General features: G+C 34.5%; 1 protein-coding gene across 1 annotated transcript; it reads left to right on the forward strand.

Moving 5' to 3' along the window:
• Positions 1–207: 207 nt before the first annotated feature.
• LOC147388746 (S-adenosyl-L-methionine-dependent methyltransferases superfamily protein) lies at positions 208–13654 on the forward strand. Its single transcript, XM_086418454.1, has 8 exons — positions 208–446; positions 535–649; positions 4533–4580; positions 7353–7602; positions 8962–9049; positions 9767–9832; positions 12894–12962; positions 13092–13654. Exons 1-8 carry the CDS (start codon positions 357–359, stop codon positions 13179–13181), a joined length of 816 nt encoding a protein of 271 aa, XP_086274580.1. The 5' UTR covers positions 208–356; the 3' UTR covers positions 13182–13654.
• Positions 13655–16219: the final 2565 nt, after the last annotated feature.

The raw sequence follows: 16219 nt of genomic DNA on the forward strand, positions 1-16219 counted from the left end.
CTACTCAGATGGAAGATGAGGGTTTTTGGCCTTTTTTGCTTTTAAACCACAATTGAAGATTAATGGTGTTTTTCGCAAAAAAGAAAAAACACTTTTTTACGGGTAACCTATTCGAAACTGAATCGGATATCCGATAAGTTAATTGGATTGGATCCCTCGAATTTCGGATTTAGATTTTAAACTTCATCTTTTGCTGTTATTTGAATCTTGGCTGTTAAGCTACGCTTAGTTTCTTACAGTAAACCCTACAAAACCCTTCCCACCAAATAATCAGAGAGAGAGAGAGAGAGAGAGAGAGAAAGAGCTCTGCGTTTTTGTAACTCAGCCTCAGAGAAGAAAAAAGAAGCAAAAAAACAATGGCGAACGAAGAAAAGTCCGCGACGAAGAAGAGAAAACGTAAAGAGGTGGCCATCTTCGGAAATTACAGGAACTACTACGGTTATCGTGTAATCTCTCTCTCTCTATCTCTATCTCTCTAAAAACAAAAGAGAGCATGTTTAGTTTTGAAATATTTGTTTAATTTTTATGTTTCAGATTTGTCGAAACATGAAGGAAGATCCACGGTTAATGGTGTTGAAGAAGGAATGGTTTGAAGGGAAGGACTGCCTTGACATTGGGTGCAATCAGGGTCTAATAACTATTGAAATCGGTAATTTTTATTCATGTTGATTATTGGCAGAGGTTTTACTTTTTATCGGATTATTAAGTTTATTTATGTTTTGGGTTGTTCTTGTTGTGTTCTAAGGATTCTTCATTTAGTCTTATAAGTTGTTGGGGTAGTTTTAATTTTGTTACCTTAGTTGTACCTTATTGGTAGGAACAGCATTATAGGTTTGTTTAGAAAATTAGATAAAATTCTTCTTAATTAGGTTGCAGAATTATATGTTATTGTTATTTATAAGAAGGATTGTGTTACTTCCCAAAGCGACAAGGGCTTAAATTTATGCACCCTTAGTTGGATTTAGAGCCACGATCTCCTTTAGGGTTCAAACCTTGGAAAGGGTGACCTTAGGAAACACCACATGGGTGTGGGTGGGTTGGGGGGGGGGGGGGGGGATGAGAAGGGTATTAGAGTGAAAGCCATTACAGAGGGTCATCGAAGATGTCGGTGGATGGGTGACCTGGGAAAGGGCTACTTGAGGGCTCGACAAGGGTCCCACCTAAGTGCAAGTTGCCCTAGAATGGGCCATGATGGACATTTGATTGCGGAGTGTGGTGGTGTGTTAGGACCCCAAAGAGATAAGGGCTTAACTTTTTGGACAATTAACACCCATATTCTTTTGGTGTATTTGTTAGTTACTTAGGTTCATATCAGATTATGATGAATAAACTATCCCTATTGATGGATGTTGCTTACTTAGCTTCAAAGAGTGTTTTTTGTGTATTTCTGCATTAGGATCAGTATTATCCATTTGAAGGTCATGGAGAAAACGATCCCCAAAGTTTCAAGTAGTGCCCTTTCAAAATCCTGAAATCTTAACTCTAAACCTATTCCTAATGCTTCATCTTGAAGCCTTATCCTAACCATTTATGCTATTAATAGACTAAAAGAGAGAATTGTGATGATATTTAGATCACACACTCCTCAAAATTGATCTAATAGACCGATCATCATTTACATCCACCTTTGTTTTGATTTCTGTCTTGGTATTTGTCTCCATTGCTAACCAAAACTAGAATGTGTAGCTGGGGTGTTGTAGTGTAAGTTAACCACGTGGAGTATGGGTTTAATCAGTTGCATTGTAATCCTAATCCTCACATAGAACCCCTTAAGCTGTACTCTAAAAACCAACTCGGGGAGCCCATCTTAACCTTCAGTTGTTCTTGGAAGGGTCTTTTCCTACACTGGGTTGGTCTCAAGCTGGGATTCCAAAAACTTGACAGAAAATCGGGTTGGAATCATCTTAAGGCTTCATGCAAAAAAAATATCCATGATCCTTTAGATGGATGGTTAGGATTTGTTACGTAGGTCTTAATTTAAGTTAGGTAATTAAGTTTTAGGGTTTTGTTTTATTACAAAAAGTTGTTATTAGATCATGTAAATAGACGTTGATTGATTAATAATATCTTTATCCATAAAAAATATTATGATAACTTTTGAAGCTTTGCTAACATTAGTTACCCATAGTATTGCGTTACGGTTCACTTGTAGAGGGAATTAGTAGGTTGTTTCTTATTTCAACCGCATTGGAAGATTATTTTCAGTATTTTTGTAGGTTTTTATGATTGTATGAAAACTTCTCTATTTCTCTTAGTAGACATCATTCTCTCCTGCATTATCAATCTTTGATCAGGTTTAACTTATGCCATCTCTAGTAATTTGGCTGTTGCCATTTGCCTTCTTCTATGTCAACTTAGAAACCTGTCTTCTTTCTCTCTCTCATGCAATAGCTTAAGCTGTCTTTCCACTCATCCATGTTAATAGCTTTTTTGCATTTCCAACTAGCCACCACCATGCAATCCTTGAATGATATGACTCATTAGCAATACATATCTAATGAGTTATTGACAAAAGCTATATATTTTTAGGTGGAGGGTTTTTTGTTGGTCAATAATTCTGAAATATTTGTAGCATTTTAAAATTTTCTATTATTACATTATTGTTGCCACATTGCTGTAATTATTGTCAATATTGTCACAACTATTGTTTTTTTGATAGGTTAACATTTCATTAGAAAAGGGACGAGAAGTCCCAAAATTACAAAGCTTATCAAAAAGAGGGTAAAATAAAGAAAATCACAAAAAATTACTAAAGCTACCACTAATCTCCCAAGTTACAAACGAGATCCCATCAAACAACAAAATCTTCAAAGAAGATGCCCTTAAACTCTTGAGAAACCTTTCCCCAATGGATAAGTAACCCCAACATGTTAAACTTAAGCTCTTTAAAAGGTGACTCTTTTCCTTAAAAAATTCGCTTATTCCTTTCCTTCCATAGACCCCAACAAATGGCAAAAGGCAAAAGGCAAAAGGCAATAGGCTCCACAATGTTCATTTTGAATGACGAAAAGAAAACCCCCAAAAGAGCCAAAATTCAAAAAGATCCTGAGTTGTTCAACTATTGTTATTCAACACATGGGAACAAGTTCTTCTTGCCACCTATCAAGAGAAGAAAGAGTGATCAACAAAATGGATAGAGCTAGGTTTCAAATTTTGGGAACAAAGTACCCACACTTGATCTGCTTATCTCTTGAGGTTTTGTGATGCCTAATTGTTGTGCTCTTTGTCTAGCCAATGCCGAGCCGTTGATCATATTTTATTACACTATGAGTCTTCCTCTACCTTATGGAGGCACTTCTTTGGCCTATTTGTGATTCTTTTATTCTTTCGATCACTGCTTTTTCTCTCTTTTAGAGTTGGGATTTGTCCTGTTTCTCTAGGAGATTGAACATTTTTTAGTGGTTTCTTCCTTTTGCCATTTGTTGGAGAATTTGGTCGGAAAGGAATTAGAAATTTTTTAGAGGGATGATCTCAAACTTTCATGACATTACTCTAAACATTTTGGGGCTTTTATTTTTTTTGGTGTAAGCTATACCCTGATTTCAAGGGTGTTTTCTATGAAGACTTTGTCTTTTGGTGGGAGACTTTAGTAGATTGTTGGGAGCTTTTTGGGTTGGTCACCTTGTATGTCTCTTTTGTATTTCGTTCCTTCATTAGTAAATTTACACTAATAAAAAAAAAAAAAAAAAACATTTTGGGAACAAAGTTTGGAGAAGGAACAACTCTTGGAGCATTGATTGAGGTCTCAGAAAGGGAGTGGCACCCTTAATCGTATTAGTAGGCCTGTGACTATTAAGCCTAAAATTTTCTGATTCCCCACCATATTTTTCCTCATCGTCCCCATTGTCCTTCGTGACTTCTGTTGTGACCTCAGCCCTTGCCACTCTCGCCAATTAAGCTCTGACAGAGATTGAAATGGACAAATGTAGGGAGGTGGGAGGGTGGAGAAGAAAGATATCTTTGTTTTATCAGCGGTAATGATGTAGATGCAATTTTTGGTAGAAGAGGGAAGAGAGGCTAAAGGGAGTTTGAAACTCGAAGCCCTTTTTAACTCATCATACTTGGCGCAACATAATGAGGGCAAATATCAGCCCTTGATATAATTTTGATTATTTCTAATCTTGGCCCTTCATCCTTGTAAATCTTTTGGAAATTTCAAAATGCACCCTTCGCTTAAAATACATATACATAATACAAAATAGAATTGGGTTGGGTTTCCGAATCCTCATCCTAGCATAACTCGATTTTTTTTTTTTATCATCTTAAAGTTTCTTTAGTTCCTATTAGAACAGTAGGTTCTCAGCTGCTGGATTCTGGGCCAGATACTGTTAGAACTAGTTATTTTATGTTCATATAGCACAGTTTACTTTTATTCAGGTATTTCGGTCTTGCTCATAATTTCTATCAGGTTACTGAATGTTGTCTAATATTTACTTTGAGTTGACTAATATTTATGTTGCAAATATCAGTCTCTATTTGGCACCTTTTTCTTAAACCCTGAGCTAATATGCAATTATTTTTTTCATCTACAGCGAAGAATTTTTGTTGCCAAAGCATCCTCGGTATAGACATCGATGCTCGTAAGTTTCTCAGATACCACCTTATTTTGTTGTTGACAAGTGTATGGTAGGAACATTTCATTTCATCCTCCTTTTCGTGGTTTAATCCATCTTTTTAGATTAGCGAACTGTTAAAATGGGGTTTTTCTTCATGTCTTTGAATACTAAGAATATTAAACATGATCCTGAATTCATTTGTAAAGCTTTAGAAATAGTCTAAGGGTTACCATTTTCTTTACAAATTGGGATACCACCTCTTTTGGTTACAAATTGAGATGGTTTGTAGTTAGCATATCCCAAAGGCTCAAACAATATTAACATTTTGAAAGATTGAGTATAAACAAGGAAGACCAATGACAACACCAATGAGACCAGTGGGGAATGCTTTTGTGCAAGTTGGGGTTCTGTAAAAGTGTGAGACAGGCCAAGAGTGAATTGGACTGTAGAGGATATATAGCTCTAAAATGAGATAGTGTCAAAGTCAGATTCATATTGCCAACCCCTAATAATTGGGATACAGCACGGGCTATGATGATGATGAACTGGGTGTTTGTGGTCAGTTGTATCATGTCTTTATATTTAACAAGATTCACTTCTCTGAAGAAATATTCCTCTCATAAATGCCCAATATGGTCTGATGCTTGTTTTCAAGTGCTAGTTGATATTTGATTTCTTTCCATCACTAGTCTAAACTTTAAGGTTTGATTTTGCAATGTATTGCATCCGGGATTTACACCTTCATCTTTCTCTTGTCAAGGGAAATTTGTTAAATGCATCTCTGATTTCCACTTTCCTTGGTGGCTTCGAATATGGTTTCTCTCAAGTCGTGGCATATTAATTATCATATCACTTGTAAGAGAAGTTGCCAATTTGGTAAGTTGGCAAAGTCTCTTGGTACGGACTCCTTCACTAGTCTAACAGAAAAAAAATCACTTGTAAGGAAAACGCTCTGATCTTCACAATCTGTATGTGGGATATCAATTATATTTTCTTTGTGCTTCATGATGTCACAGAACTTGGTTTCTTTCCTTACATTTAGGTAAGTAAAAAAATAATTTAGTATTTCAATCCTTTGATGAAAATGCCGAAATTCAACATTTAGAAATCGTCGATCAAGCCAATTTTTTTTGGTGTTAAGGTCAATATTAGTGTGGGATAAAAGTTTATGGGTCAGTGGACCCAAAAGTAAGTTCATTCAAATCCTTTTAACCTTATTAAATGAGGAAAACAACATGAAATTTTTTTGGCCCATCTAATTTTAGTGTTAATTTGAACTCTAGTGTTGATGTAGTTAGAAGTTTCAAAAAGGACTGATTTTTTGAGAGGATGATCTTCTTGGTGAGAATATCATTTTCACCGAAATTTAGTTGATCATAGGTGGGAGTTGAGAAAAATGAGTTATGTTTCAATGCATCTCACATCCACAATTCACAAGGTAAATCAGCCCAACACGTTTTGTTTGATCTTAATTACTTAGCCCTACTTTAATCCTAAATTGGGATCAAGAGGCCAAATCAGTTCACCTTTGTTTGTGTAAGAAAAAGAAGATCTAAAAAAGTGGGAAGTTTTCCACCACTATTGCTTATAAATTCCATAATTAACCCCAAAGCTCCGTTTTATTATGTCTAATTTCGTGAGGCAGTTATTTCATAGTTGGACTTGAAAGTGGTTTCCTTACATATTCCAACATTGAAATCAAAATTCCTATGTTGAATGGTCTACTCATTTGTTAATTAGTTGATATTCCCTTAGTTGAAATATATTCATTACTTGCAGACAATGGGCACTCAATTAATAGTGCTAGTAATCAAAGTCTGAATCTTTATGATGAGTCTTTAGCTAGACTTTCTGCTGCTATATTTTTCTAGTTTGGTTTTGTTGAATTTCACCTCTATTATTGTTCAATATTCTGGGGTTATGTTCTGTGGACTTTATTGTTTCCAACTTTTTATGATTTATTTAAACAGTTGTTGACCATGAAAATGATCTAAAGTTTTCAAGCCTGTGGAACATTGTGGATGGCTAACAAGGCCATGTACACTACCATACAACGATGATGTTCCATTCGAAGCCATTACAGCTCCTTTTCCAAAACTGTTCCTACAATGTCTTTGCAAACATGTTAGAATTATAATACAATTGAGGGTATTTTGGCCTCTTCATTCTTCAGAAAACCAAAATTATCCTCTAAGTTGCCAAAATTTACAAAACTGTCCAACCACCATACTCCTACCGAATCATATCAAACCACACCCCCTCAAAAATTAGTTTCCTGTTTGGTTTTTTCAAAACGGCATAACATCCAAAGCTATAAGTAACGTAGTACTGCTAGAAAGCTCTCACAGAGATCTTTACAGTAGTACCCATTATTAGTTCTTTTTATTAAATGTGAAATAGTTTTTTATGCCAATTGCCATAGTGCTGTTACAATTACAAACTTAATTTTTTTTTTTACAACTAGCAATAAAGTACACAAAGATAATGCATTAAATTTACTTACCCACTAACCATATAACTTATTTCTCTAATACTTTTGTCAAAAATGTTTCTAGTGTACTTCAGCAACCACACACATCTCGCACCCTCCATTAGTATTTCTATTTAATTTTGGAAGTTTTTTTTACCCTGAAGTTTCTTATGAAGCAGGCAAGTATATAAGTAAAGTATTTGTGTACTAATATTATGTTATTGATTTGCCTATAAAAAAAAAAATTATGTTTTTGATTTGAAGTAAAGTGACATGGTTCCTGTGGCCGAGGTTATGTTTAAACTTAACTGCTCTTGCTTTTGCAGATCTAGTAGAGAGTGCATATTGGAACCTCAAAAGAATATCCAAAATGGAGAGCACGAAAAGTCAATCTTCAAATGCTTCTGAATCAGAACTTTCAGAGGGAGCAAATGGTTTGGTGGGGAATAGTGCTGTGTCTTTGAATGAGGAAGCTGTGGTTAAACCAAAAAATCTGTTTGACAGAGTCTCTTTTCGAAAAGAAAATTTTGTTGAGAGATTGGGTCGACACTCAGAGAAATATGATACTATTCTTTGGTAAATTCTTCACTCATTCTGTGTCAACTCTGTCAAGTAAGGGCGGAGCCAGTAAGGGCCCAGGCCCCCTCAATTTTTTGATATTAGAAGCCCTCCCCCCGGTAAATTTAGATTATAAAGTGAGATACCACTATGTTTTAAAGTTGATGAAATGCTCCTTTCACCCTGTTGTCCCCATTCCACCCCTTCAATTTTATCGTCCCCTCCTAAGTTTGGTATATATTTGTGGGATCCCCACTTGTGTTTTCAAATTGACGCCATGCCCCCTTTGATCTTTTCCCCCTCCATCAAATTGGTGAATATGTGAGATATCCCTATATTTTATTACTAATGACATGCTACTTTGACCTTATTCTTGTTTTCTAGACTAACAAAATGTAACTAAAATACACTCATTTTCAACTTGTAAAAAAAAAAAAAACACCTTAATTTTTTCTTCCTAAAACTAGTCATCTTCGAGCCCTTTGACCTCTAGAGTAGTTAATTTTAATCTATATAACTTCATCTCTAATCCATCATTTTGAACATTGGCTTAAACCCTTGTAAAAAATCCTGATACTTTCTTTCTTTAAAAATAAAATAAAAAATAAGAGCTAGAATTTTCCATAAAAAAAATATTATTACTTTAAAAATCCTATCTTATCTTTTAGATTTGAAGGTTAAAGTAGATAGTCTTAAGGTTGAAAACTAGGGTAATAAATTTTTCCCAAGAGGTTGGAGGTTTTAACAAGAGAACCAAAAGGGTTTTGGTTTCAGGTTGAAGATGAGGGTAATAAGCTCGTTTTTGCATTATTCTATTAGAAAAGAGCGAGATCAAGAAGGTATGTCCAAAATCAATCCTCTTCAAGTTCTTCAACCTTACCATACTAACCTAAACTTTGCCCCCCACAAGAAAATCCTGGTTCTGCCCGAGATCTAGTGATCATACTTGATGGACAGTTGTGGTTTGATAGTTTTTGCAAGACAGTAGATATCTCACTATGAACTGATCAATTGTAATTTCAGTAACTATGGTGTGCACTTATCATAAGATCTTCATGAATATTGGTTTTTTACAATTCAATGGTTAATTTCAAAACTTTATGTATTTGATTTTCCCGAGAACCTTAGAGGAAACAAAAAAAAAAAAAAAAAACTCCTGAGGATTTTCCTGCCGAAAAAAATTTGAGAATGAAATTGTGTTTATATTGATCTACATCTACTGTTATTAATTCATTAGCTTGCATTGTATAATTTCTGTACTTCTTTGATTCTTGGTTCTATCATTAGTTTTCTTGTTCTTGCACAAATTAGTATATTCTGGCTGTATTTGTGGTGTATTGGTATTGTGCTGAAATGGGCTTCGTTCATATTTTGCAGTTTGAGTGTGACAAAATGGATCCATCTGAATTGGGGCGATGATGGATTGATTACTTTATTTGCGAATATCTGGAGACTTCTTCGACCGGTATATGTTTGTTTTCTAAGAATGTTGTCATTTTGTTTGGTTATAAAAATGGTTCATGCGGATGATGTTTTTGGTGGTGTCTGATCAATGATAGGGTGGCACAAAGTTGGTTTTCCTAATGAATTAATTTTTGTTTTCTAATTGTCCCATCCCTTATCATTACCTTTTTTTTTTCTTGTTGGAACCGAGGTATCGGGCCTCTTAGAAGACCCAACTAATCCTCGGGGCATGCTCAGTCCCCTCCCCCCACATGCACCAGGTAATTTCTGGGATAAATCCCTGAGGGTGTTAACCAGTATGGCCCCTAAGGGGGGATTCAAACTCAAGACCTTTGCTTCCTGAGTTGTGGTCTTGGCCGTCTCACCAACTCTTGAGGTTTTTATCACTACTACTAAAAAAGTAACCATAGTATGGGCTTGTTTGGACACATGTTGCATGTTGAAGGGGAGTCGTGGTATCAACCATTTGGTGTGGGCCTACCTGCATCAAAGTTGGATTTCTGTTTTGGGCTTTGTGTATTGATGGTGTAAAAGCTTTATTACATTTTAGGGGTGTCTTGCTCGAGGATTTCTTGGGGAGATGGGACTGGGTTTGTAGTCTTGAATCTTGGTTCTAAGGCATAGTCTTCTTGTTCTTGGTCTATCAAAAAAAAAGTTGGATTCCTGTTTCCTAATTTTGTTACAATTTACTAATATCTTTTATAATTATTATGACCAGGGTGGCATTCTTGTGTTGGAACCTCAACCTTGGAAGTCATATCAAAAGAATTATTTGGTGTCTGAGGTATTTAATATCTCCATATTTCTATTTTTTGATTCTCTAGCTACGCACGTCCTGGTTATATCTTAAAGGGCAGTTTTATGGAATCATTGTGTGGATAGCATATATTAGACAGCCAAACTATGTAGCCAAGCTTTCATTGACTCCATATGATGTAGGACAAGATCTCTGATGCCAAAATGATGTATAATAGCTTTGATAACAGGAGGACTGCAGGATAGGCTTTTATTAGGTTTGAAAAATGGTTGAAAGGTGCTGGAATAGGATTTAATGGAACTTAAACATAGGGGCTAGGGTTAGGGTTGAAGATGGGATACTTTTTAACATGTCAGGCTAGGAAGGTAGGTATGATAAAATTTGATATCTGTGGGCTGAAAGTGATGGACGAATTTAATTTTCTAGTGTTTGAGGGTTGGGGGTTTGTAGAGAAAATAAAGAAGGGTTGTAGAACTTTAAGAAGAGTTTCACCACTTAATTTTAACGTATGTACACGAAGGGCTTGATGGAGTCTGAACCACACAAAAATAATTGAGGAGTTTCACCCCTACAACGAGCTAACAAGCAACCTGGGCAATTCTTTATTCATTCTATATCTAATTGATTCATGTAAATAGAAGTGAAACATTCTCATTCGTGCATAGAACAATACTATGTTGAAGTAGCTGTATCCTTGTATCTCATTAATGGCCTAGCATTACGAATGGGAAGCAATGTTTTAAAAGATGTTTGTGGTTTATACTTGAGGTTCACCTTGGGGTGGAGCTTCTCCAAAAAACCCCATACCCTATTTGAAAAGCATAAAAGCTGGCCTATGGCTTATCTACTGAGGCTTTGAAAAATATTACTGCCTCCCTTCCACGTATCTTTTTAAGTTTTTTGTCATAAATGTGTGTACCTTGCGAGCATGTGTTGTTGGTAGAAGGTTGTAGTAGCGTACAATGTTTTCACTTTATTTTCTGTTTTGACCCTGTCCTAACCCTAGTTTAATGATAATAAGCTATTCTAAATTAAATGATGCCAATAAAACATTATACAGTAAGCTATATATTAAATAGCATCAACAAAAGCATATCTGTTTCTAACATGAAATGGATCATCTTTTTTTTTTTTTTTTTCAATTTCTTTATTACTAAATTATTCAATATTTTTTTGGAAGGCATGCTCATGACCCATGAGGCTTATGCTTTAATGTTCTAGGCCGTTGAAATGTTGTGTGCCACATTTTGACGTGATTTTATATTATCATGTATGAGCAAAGGAGACCATGGTCATGAACATGACATCACTTGGCCAACGGTTGTCGTATTGATCATAATAGTCTTCGGAAGAAAGTTATCCAGGAAAATTTTGACGTGTCCATCTCTCTCCTGGAGGAAGATTGTGGGTTCTGGTTGAGGGGTTAGGATTGTGTTTTCTCTATCAAATCATTTTACTAGTCCTTGGCTTAGGCACCAACCTTTATTTTGTTACCTTCAGTTATTGGGGGTCCTCTAGTTCCATCCAACGTAGCCTTTTTTAATTTGGTCGCCTTAGAATTTTGACTATCGATTATAATATAACTTAGGATTGTTATTTTTGTTCTCTATACAAAGCTAATGGAAAACTTTTTGATTCATAGTTCCTTCATTTGAGACATTTGGTCTCATTTCATCTTTCTTCCACTTTTACTGGATTTTAGTTGGGTATTTTCTGTTATTACATCCTTTTCAAAGTTGGCAATCCTAAATATCTATTTTTGGAGAAGGGATTCTTTGGTTGTTCGTTCCATTTGTCATTTGTTGGGGGTGTTTGGAAAGAGCATAATAGTCGCATTTTTTAAGGGAAGGTGCATTCTTGTCAGAGCGTCATTGTGACCATTTTAGGTATCATTTTCGAGATTTCTCTCGATTGTGTGCTTGTAGATATGGTTTCCCTTTTCATCTAAAGGTCTCCTCAGCCTTCTTTGTTCTGTTTTCTGATTGAATAAATTTATGCTTGTCAGTAAGAACAAAAATGTACAATCAATTAAAAAAAAAAGTAGTATGAAATATTAGCTAAATGAATTTCATGAAGAAATTCAATTTTCATAAAAAAAAAGTAGTTGAGTTTCCATATTTTCCTGTCCTCAGTATTAGGAAAAGAAAATCAATTTTTCATGAAGAAATCGTTTAGAAGTTTGCCATTGTGGAGAGATCTGCATAATGATTGTAAAAGCATTGACACAACACACGCTCATGATGAGAGCACTTACAGTTCATTGTATCACAATATATACTCAACCATTTTAGAGTGACACTGCTCTGCACCCATGCATGTAAGTAATTTAAGGACAAGCATATTTGGGTGGAAACAAACAAAATTGATTCTCACCCAATTTTTTTGATTTTCTTAACCTGAAAATTCTAAATATAGCAATGAATCATGTAGATTATAGCTTAGGTATGTTAAAGAAATATAATGAATGAATCTTGTGTATTAGACTCATACCTCAATGCAACTTTTAGGTCGTGGATTCAAGTCCATCTTACCCATACAAAAAAAGAGAGAGAACTATGAAATTATGAAGAACGTATATATATTATTTTTGAAGAACAACTTTGAGGTAACGGGTTCAAGTCGAGCTTACCCATAAAAAAAATAAAATAAAACTTTGAAATAAACAAACAACCTGACGAGCGCTTGTTCTTGATTTCAAGTCCTACAATACTTTTTACTCAAGAGTCCTTAAGTCTCTCAAAAATGGAGATAAAAATGATTTTAAATACTTCTCATTTGGTTTAATGTTTTGGCTGTGAACAACAAAATTTGGCAAATACTACCGGTAAACTTTGCTGTACCAAGTTACAAATCATCAAATTTTGACTAAATTAGCAAAACATTTGTTTAGTTTTAATACCCTGCATGTCTCATCTCTCTCTCTTTATATATATATAAATAATCGAGTTTACAACTTGTCAGCATGTTTGAACTATCTTTCTTTTGTCTTTTTTTTTAGTTGTTTGATAATATCAAATTATATGCCATCTTCAGTCATCTCAAACACCAATTTCAAGAGGTTGAACTCACTGTTTCTGACTATTTGCAGACTGCGACGTTAAATTACCAAAATATTTTGATCCATCCATGCCTTTTTCAGGATATACTTCTGGACAAGGTAGACTATTTGTTCGGTTGAAGGTTGACATTCGAAAATACCCAAAATGAAAAAGCTTACCTTATATATATATATATATATTCTTTTTCTTAGGTTGATTTAGGCATCTGATATTAAAAATGCTTGCAGATTGGTTTCAGGACGGTAGAGAACATAGCCGACAGCTTACCAGGTAGCGTTACTGGATTTGACAGACCAATCTTCGCCTTCCAGAAGTGATTCATCATCCATTGAAGGCAAAATAAGTTTCATTATCTTAACATTTACAACTAATACCTTTCTTGTTGGACCCAGAAAGAAACTTTGTTAGGCTGAGTTGTGGGCTAAGAGTTTTTCTGCTCTCATATTCAGTATCGATGAACACGTGTTGTCTTCATCATAGATGAAAGATGAGTATGGAAAGAAATGGGTGGCGAGGAAATTGAAACATCTGGTGCTGTGTGCTCAAGCGACTAATTTGACTGTTTATCTTGGGTTGGCAATGTGGTGTGCTTCCATGGAGCATTTTGCATGTAATTTTACTGACCACAGGGAAAGTAAAAAAAAAAAAAAAAAAAAAAAAAAAAACTGAGATTGATTGACATGTTACTGTTGGAGCTTGGTGATTATGTTTATGATCTGGGATGGTTGAATACTGTATATAAAAACAAAAATTCCCAAAAAATATTTGCATTGAGAATGAGATTTATGTATTTCTTGTCAACCATTTGGAAGTCTCATATTATTGAGTTAGTTTTTTTTTCTTTTTCCTGGTTTAAGATTAATTAAATAGGAAAGATTTCGATGAGGGTCGACCCATTACAGATTTTTATTTTTATGTTTTGATATAATGCTATACTCACCGTGGTTTTAAATCCCATCTGAAGCCGAAACGTATCAGTGTTGTGACCACCAACGTGATGGATAGCCAAGTCAAAACTTATCGGACGAGATTTAAAACCACATGGGCCCAAAGAATGTTCCACATGGCATCATGGAAGTTTTTTTGGAGCACATCATAGGTTTTTACAAGGAAACTGTCGCACTCAATCGATGTTTGAGGCTTTCCATCAAATGGATGGATGAGATGGAAGGATATTCCTAGGGGTGCTCTATTGATCTCTAAGTCTATGTAGAAGACTGAGGTCAAGGGATGCATGTCATCACTTTCAAAATATAGCGGGGTATCTCTAATATTCAACAAAAACATAGAGAATCATGTCTAAATCACCCTATATTTTTAGAGTGTTGTATGTGAGTGTTTCTCTCTCTTTGTTTTTGTTTATTTCTTGAAACCCTTGATTTTCGAGGTTAGGTTTTTTATTTTTTTGTTCTCATTTTAGCTTCTTCATGTGATAATTATTAAATTACTCTTTGCTTGATTCCTTTGTTATATATTTAGGGTCTTTATGACTCTTTTCTCGAAATCTGTTTTAGAAACAACTTGTTCGACCTTATAAACTTTGGATCTTGGTGGATTATTCTAAGTGACAAGTCAAGATTTGAGTGAAAGCCAAATATTATTCCCCCACACCTTCAGTCGTTTGGATGTTTGAAAAAATGAAATAACAAAGATAATATAATCGTACAAAACACAAGGATTTACGTGTTCGACAATGTGCTTAAGTCCACAATAAAATAAGAACAATAACTATTTTTCTCTTAAGTTTTACAGTCTTAGAGATCTCTATTTATATAATTGAGGGTTACCAAAACATGTAAAACTCTCCAAAATAGAAACTCTTAAAAAATAAAAAATCTTTAAGAAAAAAGTATACGATTTGCCCTTTTCGTACCTTTTAAAAAATTCGGGTTAGTGGGGGCGTTCCCCATGCACCCCCATAGCTCTATGTAACGCAACATAATGCAAGACATTTTACATAACATGATGATCGAAAATCACTGATCAAAAAGAGGGCTGGGCAATAAAAATGTTACTCATCCTCAAACGATTGACCGAAAATGTAACAAACTTGAGGAAAAACATTCCCAAACATAAGAAAATTAGGGAGTGTTCAGAATTAAATTTGATCATTATCAAATTGGTCCCACATCGACCGAATCCATTTGAAGACCTACTTCCCGATCCATCAAATTTGGCCTTGTCAATGTATCATCCTCTTGCTGATAAATAATAATAAAAAAAGTGTAATTTTGTGACACCCCTGTAAAATTAGTTATATTAGGTTTACCTCCCTACAAACTAGGAGTGAAATTTGATTTGGGTTGAGACCAAATTGGAACCCAACCGGCATAGGTTGATTTTACTAAATAAGAACCATAACCAAATTGAAAAGCTAATAGAACCAAACCGAATTAAGTCGGTTTGATTCTATTAGTTGCCAATATTTTATAAATTTGCTTGGAAGATACAAAATTTTAATTGTAAAAAAAAATCAAATATATAATAAACATAAAATTTGATATACTAAATCATTAACCTATCCATAAAATAAGTCATTAATTTATCTATAATAAAAATCATTAATTCATGTCACTAACTCCTAAAATAATTCATAATCAATCAATAATATTTATTTATTACATGAGGGTCCGGTTCTAGTTTTGGTTAGATTCTATAAAGCCTTGAACTGAGAATCAAACCTTAATCCAAACAGAACTAAACCAATCCAAAAACTTTGGATTGGTTTAGTTCTCGGTTTGAATCGGAGCACGTTGCACACCTGTACTACAAACAAATACAAGGTAGGGGAGCACATTGGATCGGATAAATTTGAGAACCGAACTAATCCGAAGTCTTTTGGATTGGATTGATTTGGATTAAGCATGCTTTCCTTCGGGTACAGATTGTACAAAAAGATATCGATTGATTTGATTCAATTTTGGAGTAGGGGTGTAATAGAATTGAACCAATCCAAAAATCGAATATATATATATATATATATATATATATATATTTTATTTATTTATTTAAAAATAAAGTATAATCTTAAAAGACAAAAGGTTAAAAACATTCAAACAATACTCAAAATCTCAAATCCCTTTATTTTTAATGTGTTATACGTGATATTTTATTTAATATTTATTTTACTTAGTTTTAAGTTTTAATTATTTTAATTTTATTATTGAATAATAGTAAGTATGAGAATCGAGAATCGAGAACCAATCCGAATCAAGGTAGGTTTAGGTTGATTCGATTCTATAGGATAATTGGATTGGTTTAGTTCCAAATTTGTAGAACTGATAATGTTTGATTTGATTTCTATTTTATCACAGATCCGAGCCAATCCAAATCATGTGCACCACAAGGTGAGCTA

Source organism: Akebia trifoliata, chromosome 12, assembly GCF_017979445.1.
Source record: "Akebia trifoliata isolate Shusen 1 chromosome 12, ASM1797944v1, whole genome shotgun sequence".
Taxonomy (NCBI): Eukaryota; Viridiplantae; Streptophyta; class Magnoliopsida; order Ranunculales; family Lardizabalaceae; genus Akebia; species Akebia trifoliata.